At 51.0% G+C, this 18,799-nt stretch overlaps 1 protein-coding gene across 7 annotated transcripts in view; it reads left to right on the forward strand.

Moving 5' to 3' along the window:
* Positions 1-18,799, forward strand: part of LOC127571989 (phospholipase D1-like) — a 168,484-nt gene that overhangs the window by 141,712 nt on the left and 7,973 nt on the right. For all 7 annotated transcript variants that reach the window (XM_052018785.1, XM_052018783.1, XM_052018786.1 and 4 more), the window contains 5 exons: positions 3,717-3,830; positions 5,542-5,591; positions 8,108-8,242; positions 13,027-13,180; positions 13,723-13,840. In XM_052018785.1, coding sequence (XP_051874745.1) covers positions 3,717-3,830; positions 5,542-5,591; positions 8,108-8,242; positions 13,027-13,180; positions 13,723-13,840 — 571 coding nt within the window. The remainder of the gene's footprint in view (positions 1-3,716; positions 3,831-5,541; positions 5,592-8,107; positions 8,243-13,026; positions 13,181-13,722; positions 13,841-18,799) is intronic.

Here is an 18,799-nt window from a genome sequence, read left to right on the forward strand (position 1 = left end):
TGTGCTTTCAGGCTTTTGTATCTTCTGCCTGATGGGAGGGGGGAGAAGAGAGAATGTCCGGGATGGGAGGGGTCTTTGATTATGTTGGCTGCTTACCAAGGCAGTGAGAAGTGTAGACAGAGGCAACGAGGTCTACTGTGGTAACCTTTCAACCCTGTGCTTAGCAAGAGTCTGTCTCCCCCTGCCTTCACAACACTGAACAACTCTGCTGCCACGCCCTGCGATGGCACACACTGTAGTCATGGTGCAGCGGTGAAAACAATAACTGTTTAGGTGGTGAGTCGGTTGCCAGTTGTGGCTGCTTTGTCCTGGATGGTGTGCAGCTTCTTTATTGATGTTAGATGCAGGAACTGACTTGCTGCCTTAATTGGGTGACCCCCAATTTTTAAACGGTGACTCCTGGCTCCTGGGTGTCATTTATCGCATCCAGTGCTCCCGGTGCAGCCTCCTCTACGTCGGTGAGACCTGACGCAGACTGGGCGACCGCTTCGTCGAGCACCTTCGCTCCGTCCGCCGCAACAGCCAGGACCTCCCGGTGGCCGCCCACTTCAATTCCACATCCCACTCCCACACTGACACGTCTGTCCACGGCCTCCTCCACTGCCACGTTGAGGCCAGGCACAGGTTGGAGGAACACCTCATTCCGCCTTGGGAGTCTCCAACCTGACGGCCTCAACATCGATTTCTCCAACTTCCGATAACCCCACCCCTTCTTTTTTCTTTTTCTCCCTCTCCCCCCCCCCCCCCTTGTCTTCCCTTATTCCTGTGGCTCCCTTCCCCCGCCTTGATGAGCTGCCCATCTCCTCTCCTCCCCTCCCCCATAATGGATGGTTCCATGGTCCACTGCCCTCTCCTCCCGGATTCCTCCTTCAGCCCTTTGCCTCTTCTACCCGTCACCTCTCAGCTCCTCACATCTCCCCCCTGCCCCACCCACCTACCTCCCCCCTCTCACCTGAACTCACCTCTCCCCTGCCTGCCTGTGCTCCTCCCCCTCACCCAGCTTCTTATTCCGGCTTCTGCCCTCTTCCTCTCCAGTCCTGATGAAGGGTCTCAGCCCGAAACGTCGACTGTTTATTTCCCTCCATGGATGCTGCCTGACCTGCTGAGTTCCTCCAGCACTTTTTGTGTGTTGCTCCAGATTCCAGCATCTGCAGAATTTCTTGTGTCTCCCGGCTCCGGATCTTCGCGCCAGAGGGAACCTCTTCTCCGCACCCACCTCTGAAACCCTTCCCTGTGGAGCCTTGGTTCAACAGCAGTTTGATAGATCCCTGGGATGTGTTATGTTTTTAAAGGTGCAAGTTGCTTGGCATTGAGTGCTGAGTTACACTTTATCAGCAGGAGTTGAAGGCTGAGGTTGGGCTCTTGGACTGTTATCCTTTACCTTCCTTTGCCGTTCAGTGTAATCAAACCCCACCTCACCGGTCTGAGATTGAATCACTCAGTGACATTCCTGATGGGCACATAACATGATGTGCGCAAGGACCCAGGAGATGCTGCTGTGGTAAGACGGTTCCCTTATACGATGAGATGGACTCTGACCTCACGATCTACCTTGTTGTGACCTTGCACCTTATTGCACTGCACTTTCTCTGTAGCTGTTACACTTTACTCTGTACTGTTATTGTTTTTACCTGTACTACCTCAATGCACTCTGTACCAACCCAATGTAACTGCACTGTGTAATGAATTGACCTGTACGATCGGTGTGCAAGACAAATTTTTCACTGTACCTCGGTACAAGTGACAATAATAAACCAATCCCAATACCACTGGAGCCCCCAGCAGGTGAAGAAGGACACGGCATCAAGGGTTCACCATAACACTCTGAGACCAGAATCAGGTGTATTATCACCAACTTCTATGACGTGCAATTTGTTGTTTTGCGGCAACAGTACAGTGCAAGGGCATAAAATTACTATAAATTACAAAAATAAATAAATAGTACAAAAACAAAAGAAATAACAAGTTCAAGTTTATTGTCATGGGCTGCACACCCAGGGTATACATGCCACGAAGGTTGGCCCTCTGCAGCAGCAGCACAGTATGTAAGTGTGAGGAGTTGCATTGGGGAGACGAATGAGCATAAGACTGTCACAGTAGTTCGTGTTTCGCCTCACCGTGGCCACCTAGCTATAGGAAGGATATCAGTAATATTGAAAGAGTGCAGAGGAGATTTACTAGAATGTTGCCGGGTCTTCAGGAGTTGAGTTACAGGGCAAGATTGAACAGGTTAGGACTTTATTCCTTGGAGCGCAGAAGAATGAGGGGAGATTTGATAGAGGTTTACAAAATTATGAGGGGTACAGACAGAGTAAATGCAAGTAGGCTCTTTCCACCTAGATTAGGAAATATAAGTACAAGAGGACATGGCTTTAGGGTGAAAGGGGGAAGATTAGGGGGAACTTCTTCACTCAGAGAGTGGTGGGAGTGTGGAACAGGCTGCCCTCTGACGTGGTAAATGCGGGCTCACTCTTAAATTTTAAGAATAAATTGGATAGATACATGGACGGGAGAGGTCTGGAGGGTTATGGACTGGGTGCAGGTCAATGGGACTAGCGGAATAAAGTTTCGGCACAGACTAGAAGGGCCGAATGGCCTGCTTTCTGTGCTCTAGTGTTCTATGGGGGACAGATGTATCGGTGTGGGAATGGGGAGGTGGAGACTGCAGATGCTGTAATCTGGAGCAACACACAAGCTGCGGGAGGAACTCAGCGCAATCTGTGGGGTATCTGTGGTACGAGATGGGATGAGGGCTGCAGGGTTCCGGGAGGGGTCAGGCAGCATCTGTGGGGTGGGGGGGGATGGAATGAGCAGTCGACGTTTCAGGTCGAGACCCTCCACCTGGACTGAGGGAGCAGGGGGGAAGCAGCCGGTATAAAGAGGTGAGTGGAAGGCGTGGAGCAAGAGCTGGCAGGTGATGGGTGGATCCAGACATCTCCTGACACGGCCTCCCCCGCACCGGTGAGACCGGGCGCACACAAAGCAACGTTTGCTGAGCCCCTGTGCTCTGTCCGATGGATTCTACACTTGGAAAGGGACTATGACTGTCTACCCTATCTCTGCCTCTCATCATTTTATGAACTTCTATCAGGTCTCCCCTCAGTCTCCCACACTCCAGAGAGTTAGCACTGAGTGAACATGAACGCCAGCATGAGCTGTTTGAGCCGAATGGCCTGTTTCCGTAAGCAATGTAATCCCATGAGGGGATATACTGGACTGCTCCTGGGGATACCCTCTCGCTACTACAACCCTTCCCTCCCCCATCTCCCTATCATCCCTTCTCACCTGGATCCACCTATCACCTGCTAGCTCTTGCCCCGTCCCTCCCCCTCACCTCTTTACACCTCCTGTCTTCCAGTCCAGGTGAAGGATCTTGACCCGAAATGTCAACTCTCCATTTCCCTGCACAGATGCTGCCTGACCCAGTGAGTTTCTCCAGCCCCTTGTGTCTGCTCCAGGTTCCAGCCCCTTGTGTCTGCTCCAGGTTCCAGCCCCTTGTTTCTGCTCCAGGTTCCAGCCCCTTGTGTCTGCTCCAGGTTCCAGCCCCTTGTGTCTGCTCCAGGTTCCAGCCCCTTGTTTCTGCTCCAGGTTCCAGCCCCTTGTGTCTGCTCCAGGTTCCAGCCCCTTGTGTCTGCTCCAGGTTCCAGCGCCCGTAGTCTCTGGTGTACCCCATGATCTACCTGTTCATCTTATTTCCTTTTCTCTTGTTCCCTCAGGGAGAAGCAGCGGTTCCGTGTCTACCTGGTGACTCCCCTCATGCCGGGATTTGAGGGGGACATTAAGACAGGAGGAGGGGCGGCGATTCAGGCTGTGATGCACTTCAACTACAGGTAGCATCTCCGACCCCTCCCGGAAACCTGCAGCCCCGGTCCCACCTGGTACCACGTCCCATTCACTCCCCGTGCCCACCCACCCAGGCCGGACCCCCGCCCGACAACACGGCCGTTTTAAAACTCTCGTCTTTGCTTTCAGGACGGGTTCAGGGGGGAATGGGCCAGGCGCAGGGCTATGGGAGTAACTCATGAAGACACCTTGGTCGGCACAGAGTGGTGAGGCCGAAGGCCCTGATTCCGTGCTCCGTAATTCCGTGCTCCGTAAATTTGTGCTCCGTAATTCTGTCATCATCCCTTCAAAAATTTCAACCGCTGAGAGATCTTAGGGTTCAAATCCACAGCTCCCTGAAGGTGGCCACATGGGTAGATGAGGTGGTAGAGTAGATAGAACATGGAACGTAGAACAGTACAGCACAATACAGGCTCTTCGGTCCACAATGTTGTGCCGACCTTTAAACCTCACCTAAGACTATCTAACCCCTTCCTCCCACATATCCCTCTATTTTAAATTCCTCCATATGCTTATCTAGTAATCTCCTGAATTTGACCAATGTACCTGCCTCCACCACCGCCCCAGGCAGCACATTCCATGCCCCAACCGCTCTCTGGGTAAAAAAACCTTCCTCTGATATCTCCCTTGAACTTCCCACCCATTACCTTAAAACCATGCCCCCTTGTATTGAGCATTGGTGCCCTGGGAAAGAGGCGCTGGCTGTCCACTCTATCTATTCCTCTTAATTTCTTGTATACCTCTATCATGTCTCCCCTCATCCTCCTCCTCTCCAATGAGTAAAGCCCCAGCTCCCTTAATCTCTCCTCATAATGCACACTCTCCAAACCAGGCAGCATCCTGGAAAATATCCTCTGCTTGTGTTCATTGATCAGGGCACTGCGTGTGTGGAGGGGGTGCAGTCACTCTGAAGCTGCAGGTGACGGGAGGGGGTGAAGTTTGTACCCTGTGGGTGAGGGGGGATCGGGGGTGGTGTGGGAGCAGGAGGCATTACTCTGCCTTCAGCTTTTTGTGGGATCACACAGATGGAAGGAGAGCACAGACGACAGGTGATGGAACGTAGAACAGAACAGCACAAGAACAGGCCCTTCGGCCCACAATGTCTGTGCTGAACATGATGCCAAATTAAACTAAATCCCTTCTGCCTGCACATTCCCCATATCCCTCCATTCGCTGCACATTCATGTGTCTGTCTAACAGACTCTTAAACCCCACTATCGTATCTGCCTCCACCACTACCTGGCAGCCCATTCCAGGCACCCGCCACTATCTGTGTAAAAACTTGCCCCACTCATCTCCTTTCAACTTTCCCCCTCTCACCTTCAATGCACATCCTCTAGTATTTGACATTTCTACCCTGGGAAGAAGACTCCAACTGTCTACTCCATCTCCACCTCTAATCAGTTTACAAACTTTGATCAGGTCCATTTGGCCCATCATGTCTGTTCTGGCTCTTCCAGATCCCTCCATTCACTCCCGCTCCCCAGCTCTCTCCCCCCACTCCCCAGACTGTGAGTGTTTCCCTTCCAATCTTCCCCCAGCCCCTGTTGGAAGGTCCCCCCATCCACCACTTTTCAGCTGGTGTGTCTCAGATCACCACGGTTCACTCCCTGGCAATGGTTCTCCTCCTCGGCCGATCTCTGCCCCGTCTGGAATGACTTGTCACTGAGCGACGTAACCTTGCTTCTGTTCCTGCAGGACGATCGCAAGAGGAGAGTACTCCATCATCGAGCGTCTCCGGAGAGAGAGTAAGTACTGTGCTGGACTGGGGGTAGGGTCAGGGCTGGGAGTCCACCTCTCGATGTTCTTCAGCTGGTGGGGGGGAGTGCAGGAGGCACAGGGGAAGGGAATTGGAATTGGTTTATTATTGTCACATGTACCGAGGTCCAGTGAAAAACTTGTCTTGCACACCGATCGTACAGATCAATTCATTGCGCAGTGCATTGAGGTAGTACAGGGTAAAACAATAACAGAATGCAGAATAAAGTGTTACGGTTACAGAGAAAGTGCAGTGCAGGCAGACAATAAGGTGCAAGTTCATGGTGAGGTAGATTGTGAGGTCAAGAGTCCATCCTATTGTACTAGGGAACCGTTCAATAGTCTTATAACAGCGGGATAGAAGCTGTCCTTGAGCCTAGTGGTACGTGCTTTCAGGCTTTTCTATCTTCTGCCCGATGGGAGGGGGGAGAAGAGAGAATGTCTGGGGTGGGTGGGTCTTTGATTATGCTGGCTGCTTTACCGAGGCAGTGAGAAGTGTAGACAGAGTCCACGGAGGGGAGGCTGGTTTCCGTGATGTGCTGGGCTGTGTCCACAACTCTCTGCAGTTTATTGAGGTCTCAGGCAGAGCAGTTGCCATACCAAGCTGTGATGCACCCAGATAGGATGCTTTCTATGGTGTATCTATAAAATTGGTGAGGGTCAAAGGGGACATGCCGAATTTCTTTAGCCTCCTAAGGAAGTAGAGGTGCTGGTGAGCTTTCTTGGCCGTGACATCTACATGGTTGGACCAGTACACGCTATTGGTGATGTTCACTCCCAGGAATTGGCAGAGCTCGGAGAGCGACAGTGTGAGGGTTGGTGAGGCCTGGACTCACAGACGTCAGCAGGCTGCTGAACCCTAGAAGGTCTCATAATATAGAAACACAGGACAACGGTTGGGTGTTGTAGCCCTGCACGACTTGAGTTGAACCATTCGAGGTTCAAAACCAATTCTCAGAATGTTCTTTGTCTGAAGGCAGATCATTGCCTCCCGCTCGTTGCCTCTTCAGAAGGTGCTGATGAAGGACCGGCGATATATTTTCAACCCAGGCAGGGTGTAAAATAAGATAAGATATCTTTATTAGTCACATGTACATCGAAACACACAGTGAAATTCATCTTTTGCATAGAGTGTTCTGGGGGCAGCCCGCAAGTGTCGCCACGCTTCTGGCGCCAACATAGCATGCCCACAACTTCCTAATCCGTATGTCTTTGGAATGTGGGAGGAAACCGGAGCACCTGGAGGAAACCCACGCAGACACGGGGAGAACGTACAAACTCCTTACAGACAGTGGCCAGATTTGAACCTGGGTCGCTGGCGCTGTAATAGTGTTACGCTAACCGCTACATTACAGTGCCTGTAATTTGGACAGGAGTTAGTGATGTCCCCATGTCTCTATCCCCAGTGGTAGAGGTCAGGGGTTTTTGGGGGGTGAGGGGGCGGAGGTGGGGAGTGCTGACTCAGGAGCCCAGCCGGTTAACTGCAGTGCATTTTGTAGATGTTCTAGCCAGAGTGTGCAGGTGCTGGAGGGAGTGAACGTTGGGGCAGTGCAGGTAATTGGTATTGGTTTACTATTGTAACGTGCACTGAAATATGGTGAAAAACTTTTCTTTGTGAGCCATCCAGACAGATCATTCTATACATAGGTACATCGGGGTAGTACAAAGAAAAATAGAATGCAGAATACAGTGTTACAGTTACAGAGAAAGTGCAGCGCAGGCAGACAATAAGGTGCAAGGTCCACGACGAGGTAGATTGTGAGGTCAAGAGTTCACCTTTAGCGTATGAGAGGTTCATTCAAGAGTCTGATAACAGCGGGGTAGAAGCTGTCCTTAAGCCTGGTGGTACCTGCTCTTAGGCTTTTGTATCTTCTGCCCAGTGGGAGAGGGGAGAAGAGAGAATGTCCGAGGTGAGTGGGGTCTTTGATTATGTTGGTTGCTTTACCAAGGCGGCAGGAAGTGTAGACAGAGTCCATGGAGGGGAGGCTGGTTTCCATGATGTGCTGGGCTGTGTCCACAACTCTCTGCAGTTTCTTGTGGTCACGGGCAGAGCAGTTGCCGTACCAAGCCATGATAAGATATCTTTATTAGTCACATGTACATCGAAACACACAGTGAAATGCATCTTTTGCGTAGAGTGTTCTGGGGGCAGCCTGCAAGTGTCGCCACGCTTCCGGCACCAACATAGCATGCCCACAACTTCCTAACCCGTACGTCTTTGGAATGTGGGAGGAAACCGGAGCACCCGGAGGAAACCCACGCAGACACGGGGAGAACGTACAAAATCTTTACAGACAGCGGCTGGAATTGAACCTGGGTCGCTGGCACTGTAATAGTGTTATGCTAACCGCTACACTACCGTGCCCGCCCTGACACTACCGTGCATCAGGATAGGATGCTTTCTGTGGTGCATGTGGGGGGTGCCCGTTTGCTGAGCCCAGGGCCCTGGGTTGGTTGCTGCCGCACTCTCCTCAACAACTCACAAGCCATCTCTCTGTGCCGGCAGTGGAGGACATGTGGATGAATTACTTCTCGGTGTGCGGACTGCGGACTCACGCCGAGCTGGATGGGAAGCTTGTGACGGAACTCATCTATGTCCACAGCAAGCTGCTGATTGCAGATGATGAGACAGTCATCATCGGTGAGTGAGACTGGAATTATACTGACCCTGTGAGTGGGGCGGAGGTGAGGGGGAGGAGCAGCAAGGAGGCATCACTCTGCTTTCTATGGAACCCCCAGCACTCTGCCCATCGTTCCTCAGCTGGCTCTTTGAAACGTCTCTCGGAGTGTTGCGTGCAGTTCTGGTCGTCCCCATTATAGGAGAGGGTGCAGGAGAGGTTCACCAGGATGCTGCCTGGATTAGAGGATATCAGCTATAAGGAGAGGTTGGACAAACTTGGGTTGTTTTCTCTGGAGCGTCGGAGGCTGAGGGGAGACCTGATAGAACTTTATCAAATTATGAGAGGCATAGATAGGGTAGACAGTCAGAATCTGTTCCCCAGGGTAGAAATGTCAAATACTAAGGACATGCATTTAAGGTGAGAGGGGAAAGTTTAAAGGAGGTGTGTGGGGCAAGTTTTTTTACACATTGAGTGTGGGTGCCTGGAATGTGCTGCCAGGGGTGGGGGTGGAGGCAGATATGATAGAGAGGTTTAAGAGGCTGTTAGACAGACACATGAATGTGCAGGGAACGGAGGGACGTGGATCACGTGCAGGCAGATGGGATTTAGTTTAATTTGGCATCGTGTTCGGCACAGACATTGTGGGCCGAAGGGCCTGTTCCTGTGCTGTACTGTTGTACATTCTGCATGCACCCTCCACAACCTCACTGTCTCCCCACAGGCCTACAAAATGGTTCCCTTTCAGTTATTTGCCTAGTTCCCCTTTGAAAGTTCCTGTTGAGTCTATTTCCACCATCTCTCCAGGCAGCACTTCCCCGATTGCAGCAGCCCACAGCGATCAAACCTCCCCAACTGTCCACCCTGCCCTAGTCTCCGATCACCTTCAACAGCGACCCTCTCACCCTCCTGGAGACGGCTTTGCCTTCCCTACACACCTCAAACCTCTGATGAGGTTTTAAGAGATTTCTTTATTAGTCACATGTACATCGAAACACACAGTGAAATGCATCTTTTGCGTAGAGTGTTCTGGGGGGCAGCCCGCAAGTGTCGCCACGCTTCCGGCGCCAACATAGCATGCCCACAACTTCCTAACCCGTACGTCTTTGGAATGTGGGAGGAAACCGGAGCACCCGGAGGAAACCCACGCAGACACGGGGAGAACGTACAAACTCCTTACAGACAGCGGCAGGAATTGAACCCGGGTCACTGGCGCTGTAAAGCGTTACGCTAACCACTACATTACCGTGCCCGCCTCTGTGAGATCTTCCCTCATCCTTCATTTGAAGGAGAACGGCCCCAGAATCTGACGGTGTAGAAACACACTCTGCTCCTTGCTTTTGCTGCATTTAGGGTCACTGAAACAGGCCCTTTGGCCCAACTCATCTGTGCTGACCAAGATTCCCATCTAAGTGAGTCCCATGAGGCCCATCTCCCTCCAAACCTTCCCTGTGCATGAACCTGTCCGTGTCTTTTAGGCGTTGTAATTGTACCTGCCTCAACCTAGCAGCTCGTTCCACACACCCACCACCCTCTGTGTGAAGAAGATGCCCCTCAGGTTCCTGTGAAATCTCTCCCCTCTTCACTTCAAACTGATGGGGCCGAGGGTCACTCAGAGTGACAAATGCCTTGGAGTGAACCTGGATTCACTTGCAGTCCCAGACCAGGTCAGGGATCGGGTTGCTGACGGTTTACAACCTTCACTGGATTCCTTTTTCAACTTCCACATTAATTATTTTACTGAAATATTACAACAGAGAAGGAGATCATTTGGCCCATTGGGTCCTGCTAACCTCCAGCAGACCAATTCCATCAGTCCCACTCACCCCTCCTCATTTTCCCATAGCTCTGTAACTGAGCAGTGTTGTCACTCTGTGAGATTCTGCTGTCTGTTCCACATTTCCATACTTCCTTGCAAGTAACAACATTTAAAAGACACTCAGGCAGGTACGTGGACAGGAAAGGTTTCGAGGGATATGGGCCAAATGCGGGTGAATGGGACTAGTTTAGATGGGCATCTTGGTTGGCATGGACTAGTTGGGCCGAATGGCCTGTATTTGTGCTGTCTCTCCCCTACCAGCCCATCATTTACCACTCACCTATTCTCAGGGGCAGTTTACCAACCCATACAGAGAAAACCAAGGCACTTGGGAGAAACCCACACGGACACAGGGAGAATGTGCAAGCTCCACACAGACAGCGTCTGAGGTCAGGATCGAACCCGGGTCTCTGGAGCTGTGAGGCAGCAGCTCTGCCAGCTGTGCCTCTGCATTTGTTTTTAACTGAATTCAGATTCCCAAAGATGTAGCGGTGGAATTACCTCCCACTTTCTGGTGACCACCTAAGGAGTTTTAGAACATAGACCACTACAGCACAGTACAGGCCCTTCGGCCTACAATGTTGTGCCGACATTTTATCCTGCCCTAAGATCCATCTAACCCTTCCCTCCCACATAGCCCCCCATTCCTCTATCATTCGTGTGCCTATCTAAGAGTCTCCTAGATGTCCCTAATGTACCTGCCACTACAACCTCTGCCGGCAGTGCGTTCCACGCACCCACCACTCTCTGTGTAAAAAACTTACCCCTGACATCCCCCTTATACCTTCCTCCAATCACCTTAAAATGATGTCCCCTCATGTTAGCCATTGTCACCCTGGGAAAAAGTCTCTGACTGTCCAATTGATCTATGCCTCTTATCATCTTGTACACCTCTATCAGGTCACCTCTCATCCTCCTCCTCTCCAAAGAGAAAAGCCCTAACTCACTCAACCTATCCTCATAAGTTTTAAAGGGGATCTGAGAGGAAAGATTTTTACACAGAGAGTGGGTGTTATCTGGAACGTGCTGCCAGAGGAGGGGGTGGAATCAGATGCAATTACTGCATTTAAGGGGCGTTTAGACACAAGGATACAGTCCTAATTCAGGCAAATTGGATATTTAGGTGGACAAAAATGTTAGCATGGATTTGATGGGCCAAAGGGTCTGTTCCCTGCCATGATTGTGACTGTAACGCTGAGTCAGAGTGTGCTCAGTCCTGGTGCCGTGTTAGGCCCTGAACCGTCCACCGCTGAGATTGTTCGCCAAGCACTAGTGACCTCCAAATCACAAGTTGCCTGCATTATCAGGCATCAGTTCCAAAGGGCCCCTGACACCTGGCAACCCTGACGTCATCGAGCCAGCCAAGCAGCCAGTCACATTGGCTGCCTGTGAGGATTCTGCAGTCAGGATGGGAAAAGGAGGCAGAGTTCCCCAAAGAGGGCTGTGGAGGAATTGGAATTGGTTTATTATTGTCACTTGTGCTGAGGTACAGTGAAAAACCTATCATACAGGTTCATACAGATTCATTACACAGTGTATTGAGGTAGTACAGGGTAAAACAATAACAGAATGCAGAGTAAAGTGTCACAGTTACAGAGAAAGTGCAGTGCAGGCAGACAATAAGGTGCAAGGTCATAATGAGGTAGATTGTGAGATCAAGAATCCATCTTATCGTACTAGGGGACTGTTCAATAGTCTTAGCAGGACAGAAGCTGTCCTTGAGCCTGGTGGTACGTGCTTTCAGGCTTTTGTATCTTCTGCCCAACGGGAGGGGGGAGAAGAGAGAATGTGGGGTCTTTGATTATGCTGGCTGCTTTCCCGCTCCCACTGTGTACCAACCTCAGGGGCACACGCTGCCTGTCGTATCCTTCACTGTAGGTGAGAGGTGCTCTCTGAACCAGAAGGATCGGGCTTCAAAATGCAGGCTGGTCCTTGCTGCCTCACTGGGAGAGTGCCACACTGTTGCAGGAACTGTCCATCAGGTGAGACTTTAGCCAACTACTAGTCTGACCGTGATCGGACGAACGTAGAACAGTACAGCACAGAACAGGCCCTTCGGCCCACCATGTTGTGCCGACATAGCTAATCCCTCCATTTTCCTCTCATTCATGTGCCCATCCAAGCCCCCTTTAAATGTCCCCAATGAGTTTGCCACCACCACCCCATCAGGCAACGCATTCCAGGCATCCACCACTCGCTGAGTGAAAAACGTACCCCTCACATTTGTTCTGAACCTATCCCATCTCACCTTAAATGCTCTGGTATTGGATCGCTCAATAATGGGACAAAGAGCAAGACAGTACACCCGATGTGCCTGTTGACACGGCCAATAGACACCCGTGGGATCTTGCTGTGCGGATAGTAGCTGCGACCTTTCCCCATGCTTGGAATGGTTTTTTTAATATACATCTCGTGCCAAGCACTTGGGGGCCGGTGCTGGGGTTACAGAATGTGTGGGTCTCCCACCTTCCCTCTTCCCCCCACCCCGGGGCTGATGGTGAATGAGAGTGGGTTTGTGTGCCGGACACTCCCACCCACCAGCACTTTGACCGAGACACCCACCACTACTTCACGTGACATTTCATCTCTGGGTGGTCTTCCAATACAGAGTCATACAGCACGGAAACAGGCCCTTTGGCCCAACTCTTCCATACCTGCCCGGGTGCCTTCCTGAGCTAGTCCCGTTTGCCCCCAACCCTCTGAACCTTTCCTATCCAACTACCCGTCCAAATGTCCTTAAACATTCCAGTTGTACCCACCTCAACCACTTCCTCTGGCAGCTCGTTCCACACACCCACCATCCTCTGTGTGAAGAAGTTGCCCGTCAGGTCCCCTTTAAATCCTTCCCCCCTCACCTTAAACCTACGCCCTCTAAGTCTTAGACTCCCCTACCCTAGGGAAAAGGGTGACCATCCACCTTATCTCTGCCCCTCCTGATTTTGTGAACCTCTACAAACCCGTACGACGTGATGTTGATTTTAAACACAGGCTCAGCTAATGTCAACGACCGAAGTATGCTGGGGAAGAGAGACAGCGAAATGGCGGTGATCGTGGAGGACACGACTCGTGTCCCCTCGGTGATGGACGGGGTCGAGTACCAGGCCGGGGAATTCGCTCTCCACCTCAGGCTCCACTGCTTCAAGTGAGTCCTCGCACGGGGGGGGGGGTGGTGCGGGGTGGCGGGGGTGATGGTGGTGGGTAGGGAGGGAGGGAGAGGGGGGAGGCTGTGTCAGGGTGTTCATTCCAACCTCAGGGTTCAGTGACCTCTGGATCACTGGTCCAGTGACCAAACCCCTCCCCCACCCTCTGGATCACTGGTCCAGTAACCAAATTGAAAGGTTCCCTTATACAATAAAATGGACTCTGACCTCACGATCTACCTTGCTGTGACCTTGCACCTTATTGCACTGCACTTTCTCTGTAGCTGTGACACTTTACTCTGTACTGTTATCATTCTTACCTGTACTACCTCAATGCACTTTGTACTAACTCAATGTAACTGCACTGTGTAATGAATTGACCTGTACGATCGGTATGCAAGACAAGTTTTTCACTGTACCTCAGTACAAGTGACAATAGTAAACCAATACCAATACCAAACCCCTCCCTCACCATCCCTCCAAGTTACCAGGTCAGTGATGTCGTTGCTGGTGGTTACTGAGCTGTTATTTTACTCCCTCACAGGCTCATCCTGGGGGGTTTCAACGACCCTAGCATTGACGTACAGGATCCGATCAGCGAAAAGTTCTTCAAAGAAGTTTGGATTCCCACCAGCGCGAGGAATGCGACGATATATGAAAAGGTGCTGGCGGCCTACGGGTCAGCTCTTGCTTTGGTGCGGGGTCGGTAGGTGTTTGAACAAGAGGGGAATGGGGATCTGAGGATCGGGCAAGAAGTGGAGGAGCAACTGTGAGTTGTGAAATCGGCCAGCTCCCACACCCTTAACTGACCTTCCCATCCACATGGAGTACTCAGTGGTGTGTAATGTCAGTGCTAAACCCATTGTAGATCTCCGTCCGTGATGGGGAGGGGTCGCTTGTTTCCCCTGGAGTGAAAGAGGCTGAGGGGTAACATGATCAAGGTCTGTGAGAGGCATAGATAGGGTAGAATGGCAGGGTGAAGGAACCGTGGGTGACAAGGGAGGTGGAACAACCAGTTAGGAAGAAGAAGGCAGCATACATAAGGTGTAAGCAGCAAGGATCGGACAGGGCTCGTGAGGAATACAGAGTAGCAAGGAGGGGACTTAAGAAGGGGCTGAGGAGAGTGAGAAGGGGACGTGAAAAGGCTTTGGCGAGTAGGATTAAGGAGAATCCCAAGGCTTTTTACTCGTACGTGAAGAGCAGAAGGATGGCTAGAGCAAAGGTAGGTCCGATTAAAGACAAAGGTGGAAGGATGTGCCTGGAAGCTGTGGTAGTGGGTGAGGTTCTCAATGAATACTTCTCTTCAGTATTCACCAAGGAGAGGGGTCTTGATGATGCTGAGGACAGTGTTGGTAAGGGTAATGTTCTAGAGTATGTAGATATCAAGAGAGAGGATGTGTTGGAGCTGTTAGAAAATATTAGGACAGATAAGTCCCCAGGGCCTGACGGAATATTCCCCAGGCTGCTTAGTGAGGCGAGGGAAGAGATTGCTGAACCGTTGGCTAGGATCTTTGAGTCCTCATTGTCCACGGGAATGGTACCGGAGGATTGGAGGGTGGCGAATGTTGTCCCCTTGTTCAAAAAAGGTAGTAGGGATAGTCCAGGGAATTACAGACCAGTGAGCCTTACATCTGTGGTGGGTAAGCTGCTAGAAAGGATTCTAAGAGATAGGATCTATGGATAGGATAGAGAATCATGGACTGATTAGGGACAGCCGGCATGGCTTTGTGAAGGGAAGATCTTGCCTCACTAGCCTGATAGGGTTCTTTGAGGAGGTGACCAGGAAGATTGATGAGGGTAGTGCAGTAGATGTGGTCTATGTGGATTTTAATAAAGTGTTTGACAAGGTTCCGCATGGTAGGCTTCTTCAGAAGGTCAGAGGCCAAGGGATCCAGGGAGGCTTGGCCGTGTGGATTCAGAATTGGCTTGCCTGTAGAAAGCAGAGGGTTGTGGTGGAGGGAGTGCATTCGGATTGGAGGGCTGTGACTAGTGGTGTCCCACAGGGATTGGTTCTGGGACCTCTACTTTTTGTGCTATTTATTAATGACTTAGATGAGGGGGTGGAAGGGTGGGTTAGCAAGTTTGCAGATGACACAAAGATCGGTGGTGTTGTGGATAGTGTGGAGGGCTGTCGAAGCTTACAGAGGGATATTGATAGGATGCAGAGCTGGGCTGACAAGTGGCAGATGGAGTTCAATCCGGAGAAGTGTGAGGTGGTACACTTTGGAAGGACAAACTCCAAGGCGGAGTACAAGGTTAATGGCAGGATTCTGGGGAGTGTGGAGGAGCAGAGGGATCTGGGGGTTCATATCCACAGATCACTGAAAGTTGCCTCACAGGTAGATAGGGTAGTTAAGAAAGCTTATGGGACGTTAGCTTTCATAAGTCGTGGGATCTAGTTTAAGAGCCGCAAAGTAATGATGCAGCTTTACAAAGCTCTGGTTAGACCACACTTAGAGTACTGTGTCCAGTTCTGGTCGCCTCATTATAGGAAGGATGTGGAGGCGTTGGAGAGGGTGCAGAGGAGATTTACCAGGATGCTGCCTGGATTGGAGAGTATGGATTATGAGGAGAGACTAAAGGAGCGAGGGCTGTTCTCATTGGAGAGAAGGAGGATGAGAGGAGACATGATAGAGGTGTACAAAATATTAAGAGGAATAGATAGAGTGGACAGCCAGCGCCTCTTTCCCAGGGCACCAATGCTCAATACAAGAGGGCATGGCTTTAAGGTAATGTGTAGGAAGTTCAAGGGAGATGTCAGAGGGAGATTTTTCACCCAGAGAGTGGTTGGTGCATGGAATGTGCTGCCTGGGGTGGTGGTGGAGGCTGATACGTTGGTCAAGTTCAAGAGATTGTTGGATAAGCATATGGAGGAATTTAAGATAGAGGGATATGTGGGAGGAAGGGGTTATATAGTCTTAGGAGTGGTTTGAAGGTCGGCACAACATGGTGGGCCGAAGGGCCTGTATTTTGCTGTGTTGTTCTATGGTTCTAGATTGTCCAAATCCTTTTTCCCCATGGCAGAGCGGTTAAAATCAAGAGGGCTTAGTTTGAAGGTAAGAGGAAAGTGTTTTAAAGGGGATCTTGGGGGTAACAGAGAGGGGCTGATATCTGGAACACACTGCCAGAGGAGGTAGTGGAATCACAGTAGTGTAGCGGTTAGTGTAACATTATTACAGCGCCAGCGACCCAGGTTCAATTCCAGCCGCTGTCTGCAAGGAGTTTGTACGTTCTCCCCGTGTCTGCGTGGGTTTCCTCCGGGTGCTCCAGTTTCCTCTCACATTCCAAAGACGTACGGGTTAGGAAGTTGTGGGCATGCTATGTTGGTGCCAGAAGCGTGGCGACACTTGCGGGCTGCCCCCAGGACACTCATACGCAAAAGATGTATTTCACTGTGTGTTTCGATGTACATGTGACTAATAAAGAGATCTTGTCTTATCAGATACAGTCACTACATTAAAGAGGGACTTAGACAGACACTTGAATAGGCGAGGCATAGAAGGATATGAGCCTAATGTGGGCAAATGGGATTAGTGTAGATGAGGAAAGAGGTCAGCATGGACATGGTGGGCCGAAGGGCCTGTTTCTGTGCTGTACCACCCTGTGACTTGATGATGAAATCGCTCTTGAATATTTAGTCAAATTTACAACAATCTGTATGTGGAAATGACCCACCTGATGGTGGGGGGAAGGGCTGGTGTTGCACGAACAACAGGCTTCGAGCAGGATCTTTGGCAAGGCTTCACAAGGCAGGTGCAACGTTAGGTGAAAGGCTGATGGTGTCCGAGGACGGTCACTGATAAATCCGGCTGGGAATTGTAGAGATGCTCCTTGCCCTGGAGCATGGGGGCTGTGGGAGATGGGAGTGGGGGTCATGGTGAGTAGAAGGGGAGATATAAGGGCAGGAGTTAGCTGATTGACCCGTTGAGCCTGCCCCAACACTCAATGAGACCACGGCAAATTCTGAGTCTTGATGATATTCTCATCTCATTCTGAAATGCTTTGAATCCCACTTCAAGTATCATCAGCCATCGAGAGTCCATGGTCTCTGGGGAAAGGATTCCCAAAACTCACATTTCCCTGGGTGAGGAACTCTCCCCTCATCTCCATCTGAAGGTGCTGACCTCACCCTAAGGCTGAGCCCCTGGTTCCAGACTCTCCATCCTGGGAAGAGACCCTCCGCAACATCCCACCCTCCCCCCTTGTGTCCTGGTCAGATCTCCCACTGGTGAGGCTACACATGGAGTACTGTGTACAGGTTTGCTCACCCTGTTATCGGAAAGACGTCAAAGCCAGAAAGAGTGCAAAGAAGATTTACGAGAATGTTGCCAGGATTCGAGGGCCTGAGTTACAGGGAGAGGTTGGGCAGGCTATGACTTTATTCCTTGGGGCATTGGAGACTGAGCGGTGACCCTATGGAGGTGTATAAAATCATAGCTAGGGTGAATACACTGAGACTTTTTCCTAGGGAAAGGGAATCAAAAACTAGGGGGCAAAGTTTTAAGGTGAGAGGGTAAAGGTTTAATCGGGACCTGAGGGGCAACTTCTTCACCCAGAGGGAGATGGGTGTCTGGAACGAGCTGCCAGAGGAAGTGTTTGAGACAGGTACAATTACAACGTTTCAAAGACACTTGGACAGGTTCACGGATAGGAAGGGTTTAGAGGGATATGGGCCAAACATGGGCAAATGGGACTAACTTAGATGGGAATCTTGGTCGGCATGGCTGTCATTCTCCCACCCCCAGTGTGGGTGGATCTCAACCTGTCCTTGGGTCGTCTCTGTAATTGAATGGATTGACTTTAATTTGCGGGAAGTGAAGTTTGGGAAGATGGAAAGATACATTGGCTATTTCAGCTGGACCACTGTGCCATGTGCCTTGGTGAAAATTCAAACTAATTCCACTCAAAAGGAGCTCCAGTCTACTCAGGGTGATTGTAATGAGCAAGTGTTCAGTGGTGGGGAACTCGGGATATTGTTTGATGAGAGCTTTGAGTTTCCAAGAATCAGCCTTTCTAATTCCCAGATCTCCCTGGCCCGCCTTTCACGCTCCACATCTCTCCAACATCCCGCTGCCTGTGCCGTGCCCTGCCCCAAGTCACTCACCACCTCTGAGCTCATCAACTGACAAGGAGGAAAGTTTAAAAGAGATGCGCGGGGCAAGTTTTTTACACAGAGAGTGGTGGGTGCCTGGAATGTGCTGCCAAGGGTGGGCATGGAGGCAGATACGATAGAGGCGTTTAAGAGGCTCTTTGATAGGCTCATGGATGTGCAGGAAATGGAGGGATATGGACCATGTGCAGGCAGAAAGGATTTAGGTTAATTTGGCATTGTGGTCAGCACAGATATGATGGGCCGAAGGGCCTGTTCCTATGCTGTACCATTCCATATTCTGTGACAAATTCTCGCCCCTCCCTAGACCTATCTCTGTGACCTCCTCCAGCCACCCCCCCCCCCCCCACCGATTTCTCACCCACCTGTTCATGCCACTTGATCGTCCCTGATTCCCATCTCTCCACCATTGGCTGCCATTCCTCCAGTCGCTTGGCTCCAGAGCTCCGGAATTCCTTCTCCGACCCTCGCCACCTCTCTTCCCACCTCCTTCATACTTACCCCTTCGATT

The sequence above is a fragment of the Pristis pectinata genome, chromosome 6 (genome assembly GCF_009764475.1).
Source record: "Pristis pectinata isolate sPriPec2 chromosome 6, sPriPec2.1.pri, whole genome shotgun sequence".
Classification (NCBI taxonomy): Eukaryota; Metazoa; Chordata; class Chondrichthyes; order Rhinopristiformes; family Pristidae; genus Pristis; species Pristis pectinata.